The following is a 13,228-nucleotide window of genomic DNA, read 5'->3' as shown; positions in this document are numbered from 1 at the left end:
CTGTAGATCACACAACGGCCACATTATAGTTTGCCAGACAAAATAAATTATAACTAAGGTAATTAGCAATAGAAATAACTTTTATAGTAAAGGCCCTTTACAAAGCAGCGGGTTTGGGGTTTCCCCCCGCCCCAGTACAGAAAAGTTTCAGGTTAAAGGAGATCTTCTTCCACCCTTGCTACCTGCATAAAGCTGGGGAAAAAAAGAACACAAAATTTTAAAAGTGAACTCACCAACTTCTCTTCACTTTGAAGGACCTGGAATTTATACAAAGACTGAAAAACCAATAATATCAAGGGTGACTGTCATTTTTCATTTTTGAGGAACCAGATGCAAAGGTCAATGAAGATCAGTGTATATTTTCAGTTTGCAGAGGAAGGAAATAGTATTCCAGAAAGAAAATGGCTTGATTTATGATGACATGCTTCCACATAACCATGATCTGTAGCTGCTTATGAAAAACATTTTTGTGCTCACTAATGCTATTCTCTGCTGCTCTTCAGATTACCATCCTCCTATTTTACATTTTAAAGAAATTTTCCTTCTCAAAGGGAAAAGGAGGGAGGGGGATTATTTGAATGGTAAACTATTCTATTTTTCAAAAAGAAATATAACGATATATTTCTTGTAAAAATGTTAACCATGACTGACACACATCACCCCAAGAAAAATCTTAACCTGTTAGTAAGTGATACAAAGCATAAAGCCCCCTTCTAATTTCTATATTTGAGAAAAGAAACATGAGAATTGCAAAACGTTTTCTTTAAAAATCTTAGTTACATAATATGGAAAAATCTCAGTCAGAATGTTGAATAAAAGAAGTCAGACAGAAAAAAAAAAAAAAAAAAAAAAGTCAGACAGGGCTTCCCTGGTGGCGCAGTGGTTGCGAGTCCGCCTGCCGATGCAGGGGACACGGATTCGTGCCCCGGTCAGGGAGGATCCCACATGCCGCGGAGCGGCTGGGCCCGTGAGCCATGGCCGCTGGGCCTGCGCGTCCAGAGCCTGTGCTCTGCAACGGGAGAGACCCCAACAATGAGAGGCCCGCGTACCGCAGAAAAAAAAAAAAAAGAAGTCAGACACAAAGAGTTCACATTGTATGATTCTATTTATATGATGTTTAAAGATTGTTTAAAAACTTATTTATGTGCTGTCTCATAATGATTATTCTTGGTAACCAAGAATTGATTAGAAGGAAGCAGGAGAGAAGGCTTCCCGGGTGTTAGAAATGATCTAGGCAGTGGTTATATGAGTGTGCACATTTATAAAATTTATCAGGCAGTACAATTAATAATGCTCTTTACTATACATATCTCATTTTAAAAAATTCCTGTATTAAATTAAAACAATAAATACAGTAAAATTACATTTGTCAGCAAAGATGGGGCTCTCTAGAGAGCATGACCTGTAGCTACTTTCCCCTCTAAACGTATGACTCTTTAAATTTATAAAATGGCCTATTTGTCACATCTAGAGCCAAAAGAATTTCACATCAAAACACGGTAGACAGGGGGCTTCCCTGGTGGCGCAGTGGTTGAGAGTCCACCTGCGGATGCAGGGGACGCGGGTTCGTGCCCCGGTCCGGGAAGATCCCACATGCCGTGGAGCGGCTGGGCCCGTGAGCCATGGCCGCTGAGCCTGCGCGTCCGGAGCCTGTGCTCCGCAACGGGAGAGGCCACAGCAGTGAGAGGCCCGCGTACCGCAAAAAAACCCCAAAAAAACCCACGGTAGACAATAGTTGTAGGGGAGGGGTGGTTTACTACAAGTGCTTCATACACTTGTTAAACAACCCACATTATTCATTTTAAGAATGTTAGATATTAAATTAATTTCATGTTTTATAGTTTGTTTCCAGGGAACATATGGGGTAACTTTACCTGGTTCAAACACATTTAACTTGAAGGACCTGTTAATTCCAGCCTTATGTAGGCAGGGCAAGATGTAGCATGTCAAAGACAACTAAATACACCCTGTTAATCAAGAAAATTACTATTGTAAATAATTAGGAATGTAATATAAAGAGACTAGTTAGGATTTGGTCTTTAAAAGCTGCATAGACTATACAAAGATTTACTCAAAAGCTTTTAATCCACAAAAACTTTCCATATTTCTTATAAAGGCTTAAAACAAAACAAAACAACCAGTAAGTCAAGCTGAAGTTCAGTGCTTTGTCTCCTTTTCATGCATTGAGTTACTTACTCTCCTTTGGTTCCACCAGATTGGAAGTTTTACATTTTCTCTCGTTTTGTGATCACTATTACAAACTTTAAGGATATTTGACTACGCAAATTCTAAAGTCAAGAAACCTACCATTCTCATGAATAGAATTAAACCCTTAAACTGTTTTATTCCTGTCATCTATCCCAGTCTAAGTCTTATTATTTTATTTATAATTTTAAATTTGACATCATTATTATCAATATTTTATATAGCCAATGCTTATTTAGATTTACCATCAAGTTGACTAATTCTTTTGCTTTCATTCCTTTTTGAAGGTTTCTTCTTCCTTCTGAGTTAAATTTCCTTCTTCCAGAAATACATCTTTCAGTATTTTCCTCAATAAGGGTTTGCTGATGGTAAATACACTGATGTGTATTTTTCATCCAAAACTGATGTTTTTCTTGAACCACCGTTTAGGACAGTAAATTCTAACTGAACATTTTAGTAGCCACTAGCCACATATGGCTTTTAAGAAAGAACTTGAAATGTGGCTAAGATAAGTGAGGAACTGAATTTTAAATTTATTGTATTTTATTTATTTTTTAATGAAGTATAGTTGATTTACAATGTTATGTTAGTTTCTGGGGTACCACATACCATATATATATGGTTTATTACAAGATAGTTCCCTGTGCTATACAGTAGGGCCTTGTTTATCCATCCTATATATAATAGTTGGCATCTGCTAGTCCCAAACTCCCCATCCAACCCTCCCCTTTGGCAACTACAAGTCTGTTCTCTATGTCTGTGAGTCTGTTCTGTTTTGTAGATAGGTTTGTGTCATATTTTAGATTCCACATATAAGTGATATCATATGGTATTTGTCTTTCTCTTTCTGACTTACTTCACTTAGTATGATAATCTCTAGGTCCAACCATGTAGCTGCAAATGGCATTATTTCATTCTTTTTTATAGCTGAGTAATATTCCATTGTTTATATGTACCACATCTTCTTTATCCATTACTCTGTCCAAGGACATTTAGGTTGCTTCCATGGCTTGGCTATTGTAAATAATGCTGCAACGAACACTGGAGTGCATGTATCTTTTTGAATTAGAGTTTTCTCCAGACATATGCTTAGGAGTAGGATTGCTGGATCATGTGACAACTCTCTTTTTAGTTTTTTAAGGAACCTCCATACTGTTTTCCATAGTGACTGTACCAATTTACATTCCCACCAACAGTGTAGAGGGTTCCCTGCTCTCCACACCCTTTCCAGCATTTGTTATTTACAGAGTTTTTGATGATGGTCATTCTGACCGGTGTGAGGTGGTACCTCATTGTAGTTTTGATTTGCATTTCTCTAATAATTAGCAATGTTGAGCATCTTTTCATGTGTCTATTGGCTATCTGTATATCTTCTTTGGAGAAATGTCTATTTAGGTCTGCCCATTTTTTGATTGGGTTGTCTGTTTTTTTGATATTGAGCTGTATAAGCTGTTTCTATATTTTGGAAATTAAGCCCTTGTTGGTCACATCTTTTGCAAATAGTTTCTCTCAGTCTGTAGGTTATCTTTTCATTTTGTTTATGGTTTCCTTTGCTGTGCAAAAGCTTATAATTATTTGATTAGGTCCCATTTGTTTATTTTTGCTTTTAATTCTTTATTTTTTTATTACATACTAAAGAAGCAAAACCATATGTTCATTTCAGTAGATGCAGGAAAAAAAACTGATTTCTTAAACGTGTAAAAGTTCTAGAAGAAAGCACAGGAGACAATCATTGTAACCCTGAGCTACAAAGATTTCTTAGATATGATATTAAATGCATGATTCATAAAAGAAAAAATGATAAAGTAGTCTTCATCAGAGTTTAAAACATCTACTGCTCTTAACACATTATTAGGAGAATGAAAGGAGAAGTCACAGGTTGGGTGAAAAATATTTGCAAATCATGTAAATACGGTGAATTATAATGATTGATTTCTGAATGTTAAACCAATCTTGTATTCCTGAGGTCTACCTGATCATGATGTATTATAATTTTTACATACTGTTAGACTCGATTTGTTAAAATTTTGTTAAGAATTTTTGCATCTATGTGCATAAAGAATATTGGTTTATTATTTTATCTTCTCTAGTGTCTTTGTCTGGTTTTAATATTACAGTAATTTTAGCTTCACAGAAAGAGTTGGGAAGTATTTCCTCCTCTTCAATGTTCTTCAAATGTTTGGTATAGTATTGTTATTATATCTTCCTTAAAATTTCAGAATTCCCTAGTGAAGCAATATGGGCCTGAAGTTTTCTTTGTGGCACATTAAAAAATATATATTCAATCATCTTAGTAGATATAGGGCCATTTAGGTAGTCTACTTTTTCTTGAATGAGCTTTGGTAGTTTGTGTCTTTTAAAGTGTCCATGTAAATGGTTGAATTTTTTCAAGAACTTTGTTCACAATTTTCCCTTATTACTCTTAATATGTGTAGAATCTGAAGGAATGTCACTTTTGTCACCTGATGCTGGTTTTTTAAACATCTTGTTGCTATGCTCATAGGAGAGCAATCAATTTTAAAACTTTATTGTCCTGTATATATAAAGTGATTCTATAGCTCTAAAAAGGTACTGCTCGTGACTTTAAAAAGTTATGGTATTTCTGCTCTGCTAACATTAATTCTTATAAGTCACTTAAGTTGGGCCTTGTTTCCTTACCTCTAAAAATGATTAGTTCGGTGAAATGGATTAAGATCTTTCCAGCTCGAGGAGTTTGATTCCATAAATGAAAACGTATACGTGTGTGGGGTTCTGAGGTTATATATTTCTTATATATATTTTCCTTTCAGTAGCAAGGGAATTTCCCTGAAAGTGTTTATTCAATGAAAGCAATTCTACAAAACAAAAAAAGAACTTACTCTTTCACTCAATTTTGCTGATAAAATAATAGATCATTCATTCTCTAGTAAGATTGTTTTCTTAAACAGGTACCCACAAATTCTAATTTTTAAACACTTTTCAAGGAGGGAAGAGCAGAGAAGTTTATTTGATATTTACCCAGCTATCTGTAGTAATTTGTTTTTTTCACTCATGCATATAATAAGCAAATGTTTATAATAAAATACAGATTCTATATGCCCTGCTCTCTGCAACCTTATACAAATCTGTTTTCCAAAAACATTAAGAAATGCAACGTCTTCTCAATTTTCCAAGGCCACTTGCTAGTAACTCTTTGAATGTTTTTGTTTTGACAATGAATCTTGATTGTTTTTTAGCACTTCTATTTATCAAAATGTTTTATTCTATTATTTTTTAACTGTTTAATTTACTAATTTCATTAAATATTGTTATATTTATTAAACAGGGAATCAGAAATGAGTATACATAAAGGGATTTTTATGGGATTTATATCCTTACCTAAGTAAGGAAGATTGGGTCTTTTCCTCTGATTAGTTATGAAGGGGCAATTTTAGCAACAACCAATCAACTGTTCTAATACCTTAAAATCCCACAGAGTCAAAAGATCTGTTTTCTGCCAAGAGCAACAGTTTCATAACTTAAAAAAAGAAATCACTGTTTTGGGCAACTAATATAATTGTAAGCTAAATTTTCCAAGGCAGCAATAATTTCATTTCTAAAGATTATCCAGAATGCACGTGAGAATAGCATTGTTTTTTTATTATCCAGGACCACTGAGCCCCTGCATGAGTTCATCCACGATGTAAAAGCTAAAATCTTAAGTGTGTATACATTTTTGGACATCAGCTATGCTTTCCCAATCAGTTAATAAGAGGAACTGAGAAACATATAGTTAGAAGTCATGATACGAGAGGACCCTTAATGAAATTCCTCCAGAACTTTTATTTCAGTGGCCACGTTTAATTTCCTAATTAAAGAATATCCATCTCCTTAGTGAGGCAAAAAAGTAAAATCCAGCTATCTATTATTTAAAAGAGATATCTAAATTACAATACAGATGATTTGAAAATTAAGGAAGGATAAAAAATATACTAGGTAAATGGCAAGGAAGCAGAGGTGGCAATATTAAGAGCAGAGGGACAGAATTTAAGGCAATGAGTAGTAAAAAGGGGGGGAAGGGCTTACTTTATAGTAATAGAAGATCCAGTCCATTTAAATTAGTCATTAGCCATTATATGTATCATAAAATAGCACAAACACATGATAGTAGTAAGAAAACAGACAAAGACATCATTATAGTAAAAAATTTAAACTATCCCTAAGAATCTGACAGAGCAAGTATACAAAGTAATTAGGATATAGAAAAAAATTTAAAAGCACAAACATTAACAAGCTTAAGTTATACCTTAGAAATAGAAAAAAAAAAACACATTCTATTCCCACAGAATATTACAAAACTAAACCATGTGCAAGGCCACGACAAAAATCTCAAAAATTCTAAAAAGTAATCACACCAATCGTGTTTTAATATTCACAAGACAGTAAAACTAAGGAACTTATAACAAAAGGAGAACGACGTATCATCATCACCATCATCTAAATGTTTGGAAACATATTTTTTTAAACTTTTACTTTTCTTCTTCTCTGAAGAGAAATTCATTTGAAAATTATGTCTTTCAACAAGGTCATGCTTAGGTATCATTATTCTATGAATACTGACCACAACAATTTTGTCTTTAAAAAGGACTTAAATTACTAGGAGGCTCAAAAAGATGAAAAAATATATAATTTTCTTGATCTGTGCTCAATAATCCCCTAGTAGAAATGCTTACTTCCAGCCTTCTATTTATAGGAATGTCAATTTGCACTGAAAAAGACACAGGAACAACATACAAGTTCAAGAAGATAAAGGAAAAAAAAAATCCATAAGAACTAAAAGATTTTTGTAACAGACACAGAAAGACAAAGAAAATCACTGTATTTTACCTGCTGTTTTCCCCATAACACTCCTAGTGTTATTCATAAGGGTATGTACTAGAGAACCAAGACCAACACCTTTCTTCCACAAAATAAGCAAACAAAAGTTATTTTATTTCAGTTTGTTAAAATAGACAGGAGAAGAACTTGTGGCAAAAAGACATTGTGCTATCAAATAAAAGGAATGAAAAACCATAGATTTTAGGTAAACTAAATAAAACAAGCCTGACTTTCCTCCAAATAAATAGAAATTTCCAATTGGCAATCACGATAGTTGGTAATCTCGACTGTCAAAGAAGCCAAATTCAATTTCTCTATATTACTGACGTTAGGCTGTGAACTGGACTGAAGGCCTATGGTAACCAGCTCCCACTGGACAGTGTTTAAGATATACCTGCCTCACAATTAATTTTATGAACACATCCAGGAAATCTCTTTATTGTAATATGCCAATATGTTATGCAACAATTCCATCTCAATGATAAGGACTTAACATTCAGACATTCGATCTCTGTTAACATTACAAAATTTGAAAGAAGGAACACACTTAGGTACTCACAGTGTGCGAAACACTTTATATTCTATGAGTCATGGCCAGGGCAGTGATCTCGCTATTAGCATAATGAAAAAAGGTATTATCTCTCCCTCCTCTGAACATCCCTAGCACTACTGTTTCTCTCACACACCTGGCACACTGTTTTGAAGTAGTAAACTTTTCATATGCATCTGACTGATCTGAGTCTATCCCTTAAGGGCAAGCAACTGTGACACCTTCTACTTACTGGCATCTTCCACACAACACCTCACAAGAAGGAGATGCTTTTTAAATATTGACTGTTGTTAATTAACTGAGTAATAATGCCACCAACATATCCTTCCTTCAACAACACCTCTGCAGCATGGTTACCTGCTCTGTACTCCAGAGTGCCTATACTTTCTGAAAATTCTCTGAAAAATTAAAATGAAGCAAACAACAACAAGGTCTACTTAAAATAACTAGATTTTAGTTAAGTGGCATTAGATAAAATGAGTAAGTTTTCTTTAAATTAATCCTAACTCTAATCAAAGATCTTCAAATATCTAGGTTTCTCCCTCTGGATTAGAAAACAGCAGCAACACCAAAACACTACCATCTATCCCCACTCTTCCCCTGTGCTCTAGACTTTGCTTAATCAGTGGTCACCTCTACACCTTCCAAAAGGTTCCCATGGCGCCTGGTCTTCAGCAATTCAATTGTATAATGGTTCTCAAACTTTAAAATGCATCAGAATATCCTTAAAGACTTGCTAAAACATAAATTGCTGCTCTACTCCTAGGGTTTCTTATTCAGTGGGTCTAGGGTGGGCCTAAGTGTCTGCATTTCTAACAAGGTTTTAGGTGATACTGGTGCTACTCATCCAGGTACCCACTTTTTTTTTTTTTTCTTCTTTTTTTGCAGTACGCGGGCCTCTCACTGTAGTGGTCTCTCCCATTGTGGAGCACAGGCTCCGGACGTGCAGGCTCAGCGACCATGGCTCACGGGCCCAGCCGCTCCGCGGCATGTGGGATCTTCCCGGATCGGGGCATGAACCCGCGTCCCCTTCATCGGCAGGCGGACTCTCAACCACTGCGCCACCAGGGAAGCCTGAGGGACCCACTTTGAGAACTCTTACTACCCTCAAATCCTCCCCTATTTCTGTCATGCTTATTGTGCTTAATTAATTCAAATCAGTTTTAAAGTTTAATTCTTCCTTTAGATGAAGCGTGGTTTCTTTACTACGCTAAATAGGTGTTGGACATGTGGTGTGAATAGCAAACACCATCTTCATGTGGAGCTTTTCAGCATGATAGCAAATGTTTTTAGACAACCAAAGGGAGATTGATTCTCTAACTTTTCTAGCTCCAAAATGCTACACAACCATTTGGACCACGTAACCACCTCTGCAGGGAAGCATCAAACTAGTTATTCAGTTTGCATTATCCCAGGGATGTGCATATAATTCTCTCTGCCAGGAATGTTTTTCCCTCCCTCTTACCTGGTTAACTTCTCTTCTTTTTCAGGTCTTAGCTCAGGGGAGATTTATACAGGGAAGACTTCGTTTCCATCCTCTTCACCAGATCAAATCCTCCTACTATGGGTTCTCACAGAGTCAACTGATTCCCCTCCCTGGTAGCCCTTGTCATGATTGCATTTTTTACATTTGTTTACATAAATATTTTATTAATAGCTATCTTCCACGCTGGACTGTAAGCTCCAGAAAGACAGGGAACGTTTTTGCTTTTGATCACCATTATATTTTCAGTGCCTAGCACAATATCAGACACACAGAAGATGTTCCAATGAAGGCAGACAAGATCAGAGCTTTTTCAGCCCTAAGAGAGATAAGAGAAAGCATTCCTTTCTATAGTCTGCCACCCTAGCTGCTTTTCAGCTACCCCCACCTCCCCACACACACGCAAAAGGCCTTACCTTTTCTGAATAATTCTTGAAGACTTTCGGCACTTTGATTTAATACAGCCCATATCTCTTCCTCCTGCAGTGGTCCACCCCGAACCTCCAGGGCCTCAGCTAGTGTCACATGCATATTACCTAGGAAACAAGGGTAACAGATGGTCTACACATCAGCCACTTTACTGCACTTGCAGTAGTGAAAGTTCTGCATCAGTAATGAGACTATGAGGTCCCTGTTCACCTGAGTTCTCAATATGGCCTTCAATGTAAATATAATATAGTCCTACAGCTTAAAGTCACAGAAGGTAAAGGAGTTAAAGAACTCTCAAAACAACCACTTGCCCTAGCCCAATAGGGTCAAATTCAGAGATAGAACTGGAGAATAGCCATAGTGGTGGTGACTACTTCATGGGAGAAGACAGAGACCTCAGGGTACCAGAGATAAAAAAGTGCAGGTAATTAAATCAAAGCAGCCAGACTGAAGTTCCAGGTTTCATGCTATTCATCCTAGGTGAAAAGAATAGACAGGAGACCCTACAGCCATGGTGGAAGAAGTTGGGAATAAGATGGAACACATTTTTTCCATTCACTAATTCATTTCTACATTTCTAATATATACACTATAACTATAAATTTTGCACTGAATGAAATTAACTATTTCTAGACCCAGCTTTGCTGCCAACTTACCATTTGCCCCTGGGGAAGTCATTTTACCTCTAAACTTCAATTTCCCATCTGTGACACAGGAATAATAATAATAGTAACAATAATGCCATTTTGAGGTGGCTATGACAAAGAAAGATGTTACACATGTAAACATGCTTTGTAATCTAAGACGTTATTGAAGTTGAATTAATAAAAAGGCAGGGTACTTCCCTGGTGGCACAGTGGTTAAGAATCCACCTGCCAATGCGGGGGACACGGGTTCAAGCCCTGGTCCGGGAAGATCCCACATGCCGCGGAGCAACTAAGCCTGTAAGCCACAATTACGGAGCCCGTGTGCCAAAACTACTGAAGCCTGCGCGCCCTAGAGCTCGTGCTCCACAACAAGAGAAGCCACCGCAATGAGAAGCCTGCGCACCGCAACGAAGAGTAGCCCCCGCCCCACCCCCGCAACTAGAGAAAGCCCACGTGCAGCAACAAAGACCCAACGCAGCCAAAAATAAATAAATTTATTTTTAAAAAATAATAATAATAAAAAATAAAAAGTCAGAAAGATGCCTCTGTGGTGACATTTCTGTAGGGTCAGTTTTTTTTTTTTTTTTAAAGCATTCAACTAAGTAGGTGATATATTGATAAATTAAGATTTTCTATGGGGCTCAATAATCCTATTTACATTTTGGAAGAGGGAAATGCAGCTAGTCAAAATCCTCTTATATAAATTTTACTAAATTGACCCTCCTTGAAAAGAAAGTTGCTTTTGTAGTGATTACTAAGATTTTTACACTAACCAAACTAATTTAAGAATAATGTATATCTACTGATAGGCAGAAGCAGTGGGTTTGGAAAAGAAACTAGAAGGGGAAGAAAATGTTAAATACTTATTTTCTGTAATTATATCCTTCATTAAATTTTAAAATTAACCTATAAAAACATCTCCTTCAGATAAAAGTCGACTTTGTTTAGTCAGCTAACAATATTTAATTAAAAGAAAAGCTAATATTTTCTTTTAATTTACATTTATGGTACTTTAACACAGATGGAAAAAAAAAGCAACTACAGCTCTACAAATGAGGCCAGGCTTGTCCTGTTACTTTCCTTTTCAAATGTTTACTATAGCATTTTATTCTTAGAGTCTGCCTTGAGGGGTGTCTACTTAAATGCAGAATGTGGTAGTTAAAAGGGAAGATATAAGATATTGCTTTGAAAAAGCCAAAGGGGTTTTTATTCAGCTTGTACAAGAAGAGATTATTATTCAGACCGCTCCCCCCAACTCTCTAAGTTTCTCATGTACTTTATTATATGATAACACTGTAATAGCCCAGTTATTAAATTAAAAAAAAATAGAAGCTTCATTCCTTTCTGAAAGATATCTGAGTAATCTACACAAAACACTATGTTAAATTGGAAGTTTTAACAGAAGATACTATTAGCAATCAGATACCAAAGTGACTTGTGAGAAAGACTACTCTGTAGCAAATTTCCGAAGTAATATGAATGAGATGAGAACCGGTTAGACCGCTCTAAAGCCTACACACAGGGTATAAAGAGTAGGGAGAAAATTCCATCAGGAGAATTTCTTTGAAGAGAGTTGTACTGATTTTCATGCCTCCTCCAAAGCAGGAGGGGTGTGGGAAGGTGCCTTAGAGTGCTTGGTATATGTTCCCTGGAATTTAGGGAGGACACCACAGACTCATGTCTGATACTTTAGGGATCTAAAGTCTTTGACCATCACTGAGGCAGCAGCCAAAGGGAGGAGAGGGCAAATAGAGAGTTGCAGTGAGGAAGCATGCTGTATTGGGAGCTAGCTACTCTTCCACTGGTTGGGTAGGGGCAGAGGGTAAGGTGGACAAGGAGCTGGGCCACACAGCCTCCGGTTAATGAAATCCCACCCCGAAGGTGAAAATGTCCCCAAATTTAGATTGTGGTGATGGTAGCAAAACCCTAAAGCAGTGGTCCCCAACCTTTTTGGCATCAGGGACCAGTTTTGTGGAAGACAGGTTTTCCACGGACCAGGGGTGGGGGTGGGGGGTGGTTCGGGACGATTCAAGTGCATTACATTTATTGTGCACTTTATCTCTATTATTATACTGTAATATATAATGAAATCATTATACAACTCACCATAATGCAGAATCAGTGGGAGCCCTCAGCTTGTTTTCCTGCAACTAGATGGTCCCATCTGGGGTCTGATGGGAGACAGTGACACCCGAAGTCTGTTGCTTACGTCCAGTCTACTCTGTAAGATGCAGCTTAATTGTCACTTGCCACTCACTGATAGGGTTTTTGTTTGTTTGTTTGTTCTTTTGCGGTACGCGGGCCTCTCACTGTTGCGGCCTCTCCCGTTGCGGAGCACAGGCTCCGGACGCGCAGGCTCAGCGGCCATGCTCACGGGCCCAGCCACTCCGCGGCATGTGGGATCTTCCCGGACCGGGGCACGAACCCGTGTCCCCTGCATCGGCAGGCAGACTCTCAACCACTGCGCCACCAGGGAAGCCCACTGATAGGGTTTTGATACAAGTCTTCAAGTGACTGATTTATTATGGTCTCTGTGCAGTCAAACCTCTCTGCTAATGATAATCTGTATTTGCAGCCGCTCCCCAGCACTAGCATTACCCCCTCAGCTCCCTCAGATCATCAGGCATTAGATTCTCATAAGGAGCGTGCAACCTAGATCCCTCACACGTGCAGTTCACAGTAGGGTTTGTGCTCCTATGAGAATCTAACACTGCCGCTGATCTGACAGGAGGCGGATCTCAGGTGGTAATGAGAGCGATGGGGAGCGGCTGTAAATACAGATGGAGCTTCACTCGCTCGTCCAGCTGCTCACTTCCTGCTGTGTGGCCCGCTTCCTAACAGGCCACGGACCGCTACCGTGGCCAGGGGTTGGGAACCCCTGCTCTAAAGGGTTTTTTTTGCGGTATGCGGGCCTCTCACTGTTATGGCCTCTCCCGTTGCAGAGCACAGGCTCCAGACGCGCAGGCTCAGCGGCCGTGGCCCACGGGCCCAGCCGCTCCGCGGCATGTAGGATCCTCCCAGACCGGGGCACGAACCCGTATCCCCTGCATCGGCAGGCGGACTCTCTACCACTGCGCC

The 13,228-nt window shown here is 38.1% G+C and overlaps 1 protein-coding gene across 12 annotated transcripts in view; it reads right to left on the bottom strand.

Moving 5' to 3' along the window:
- Positions 1-13,228, bottom strand: part of PTPN13 (protein tyrosine phosphatase non-receptor type 13) — a 234,925-nt gene that overhangs the window by 167,946 nt on the left and 53,751 nt on the right. For all 12 annotated transcript variants that reach the window (XM_060299633.1, XM_070045602.1, XM_070045603.1 and 9 more), the window contains exon 2: positions 9,491-9,610. In XM_060299633.1, the coding sequence (XP_060155616.1) occupies positions 9,491-9,605 (115 nt within the window). In that variant the 5' untranslated portion in view covers positions 9,606-9,610. The remainder of the gene's footprint in view (positions 1-9,490; positions 9,611-13,228) is intronic.

The sequence above is a fragment of the Globicephala melas genome, chromosome 5 (assembly GCF_963455315.2).
Source record: "Globicephala melas chromosome 5, mGloMel1.2, whole genome shotgun sequence".
NCBI classification, from domain to species: domain Eukaryota; kingdom Metazoa; phylum Chordata; class Mammalia; order Artiodactyla; family Delphinidae; genus Globicephala; species Globicephala melas.
Note: the sequence above shows the minus strand (reverse complement) of the source record. Positions and strands in the feature narration are given on the sequence as shown.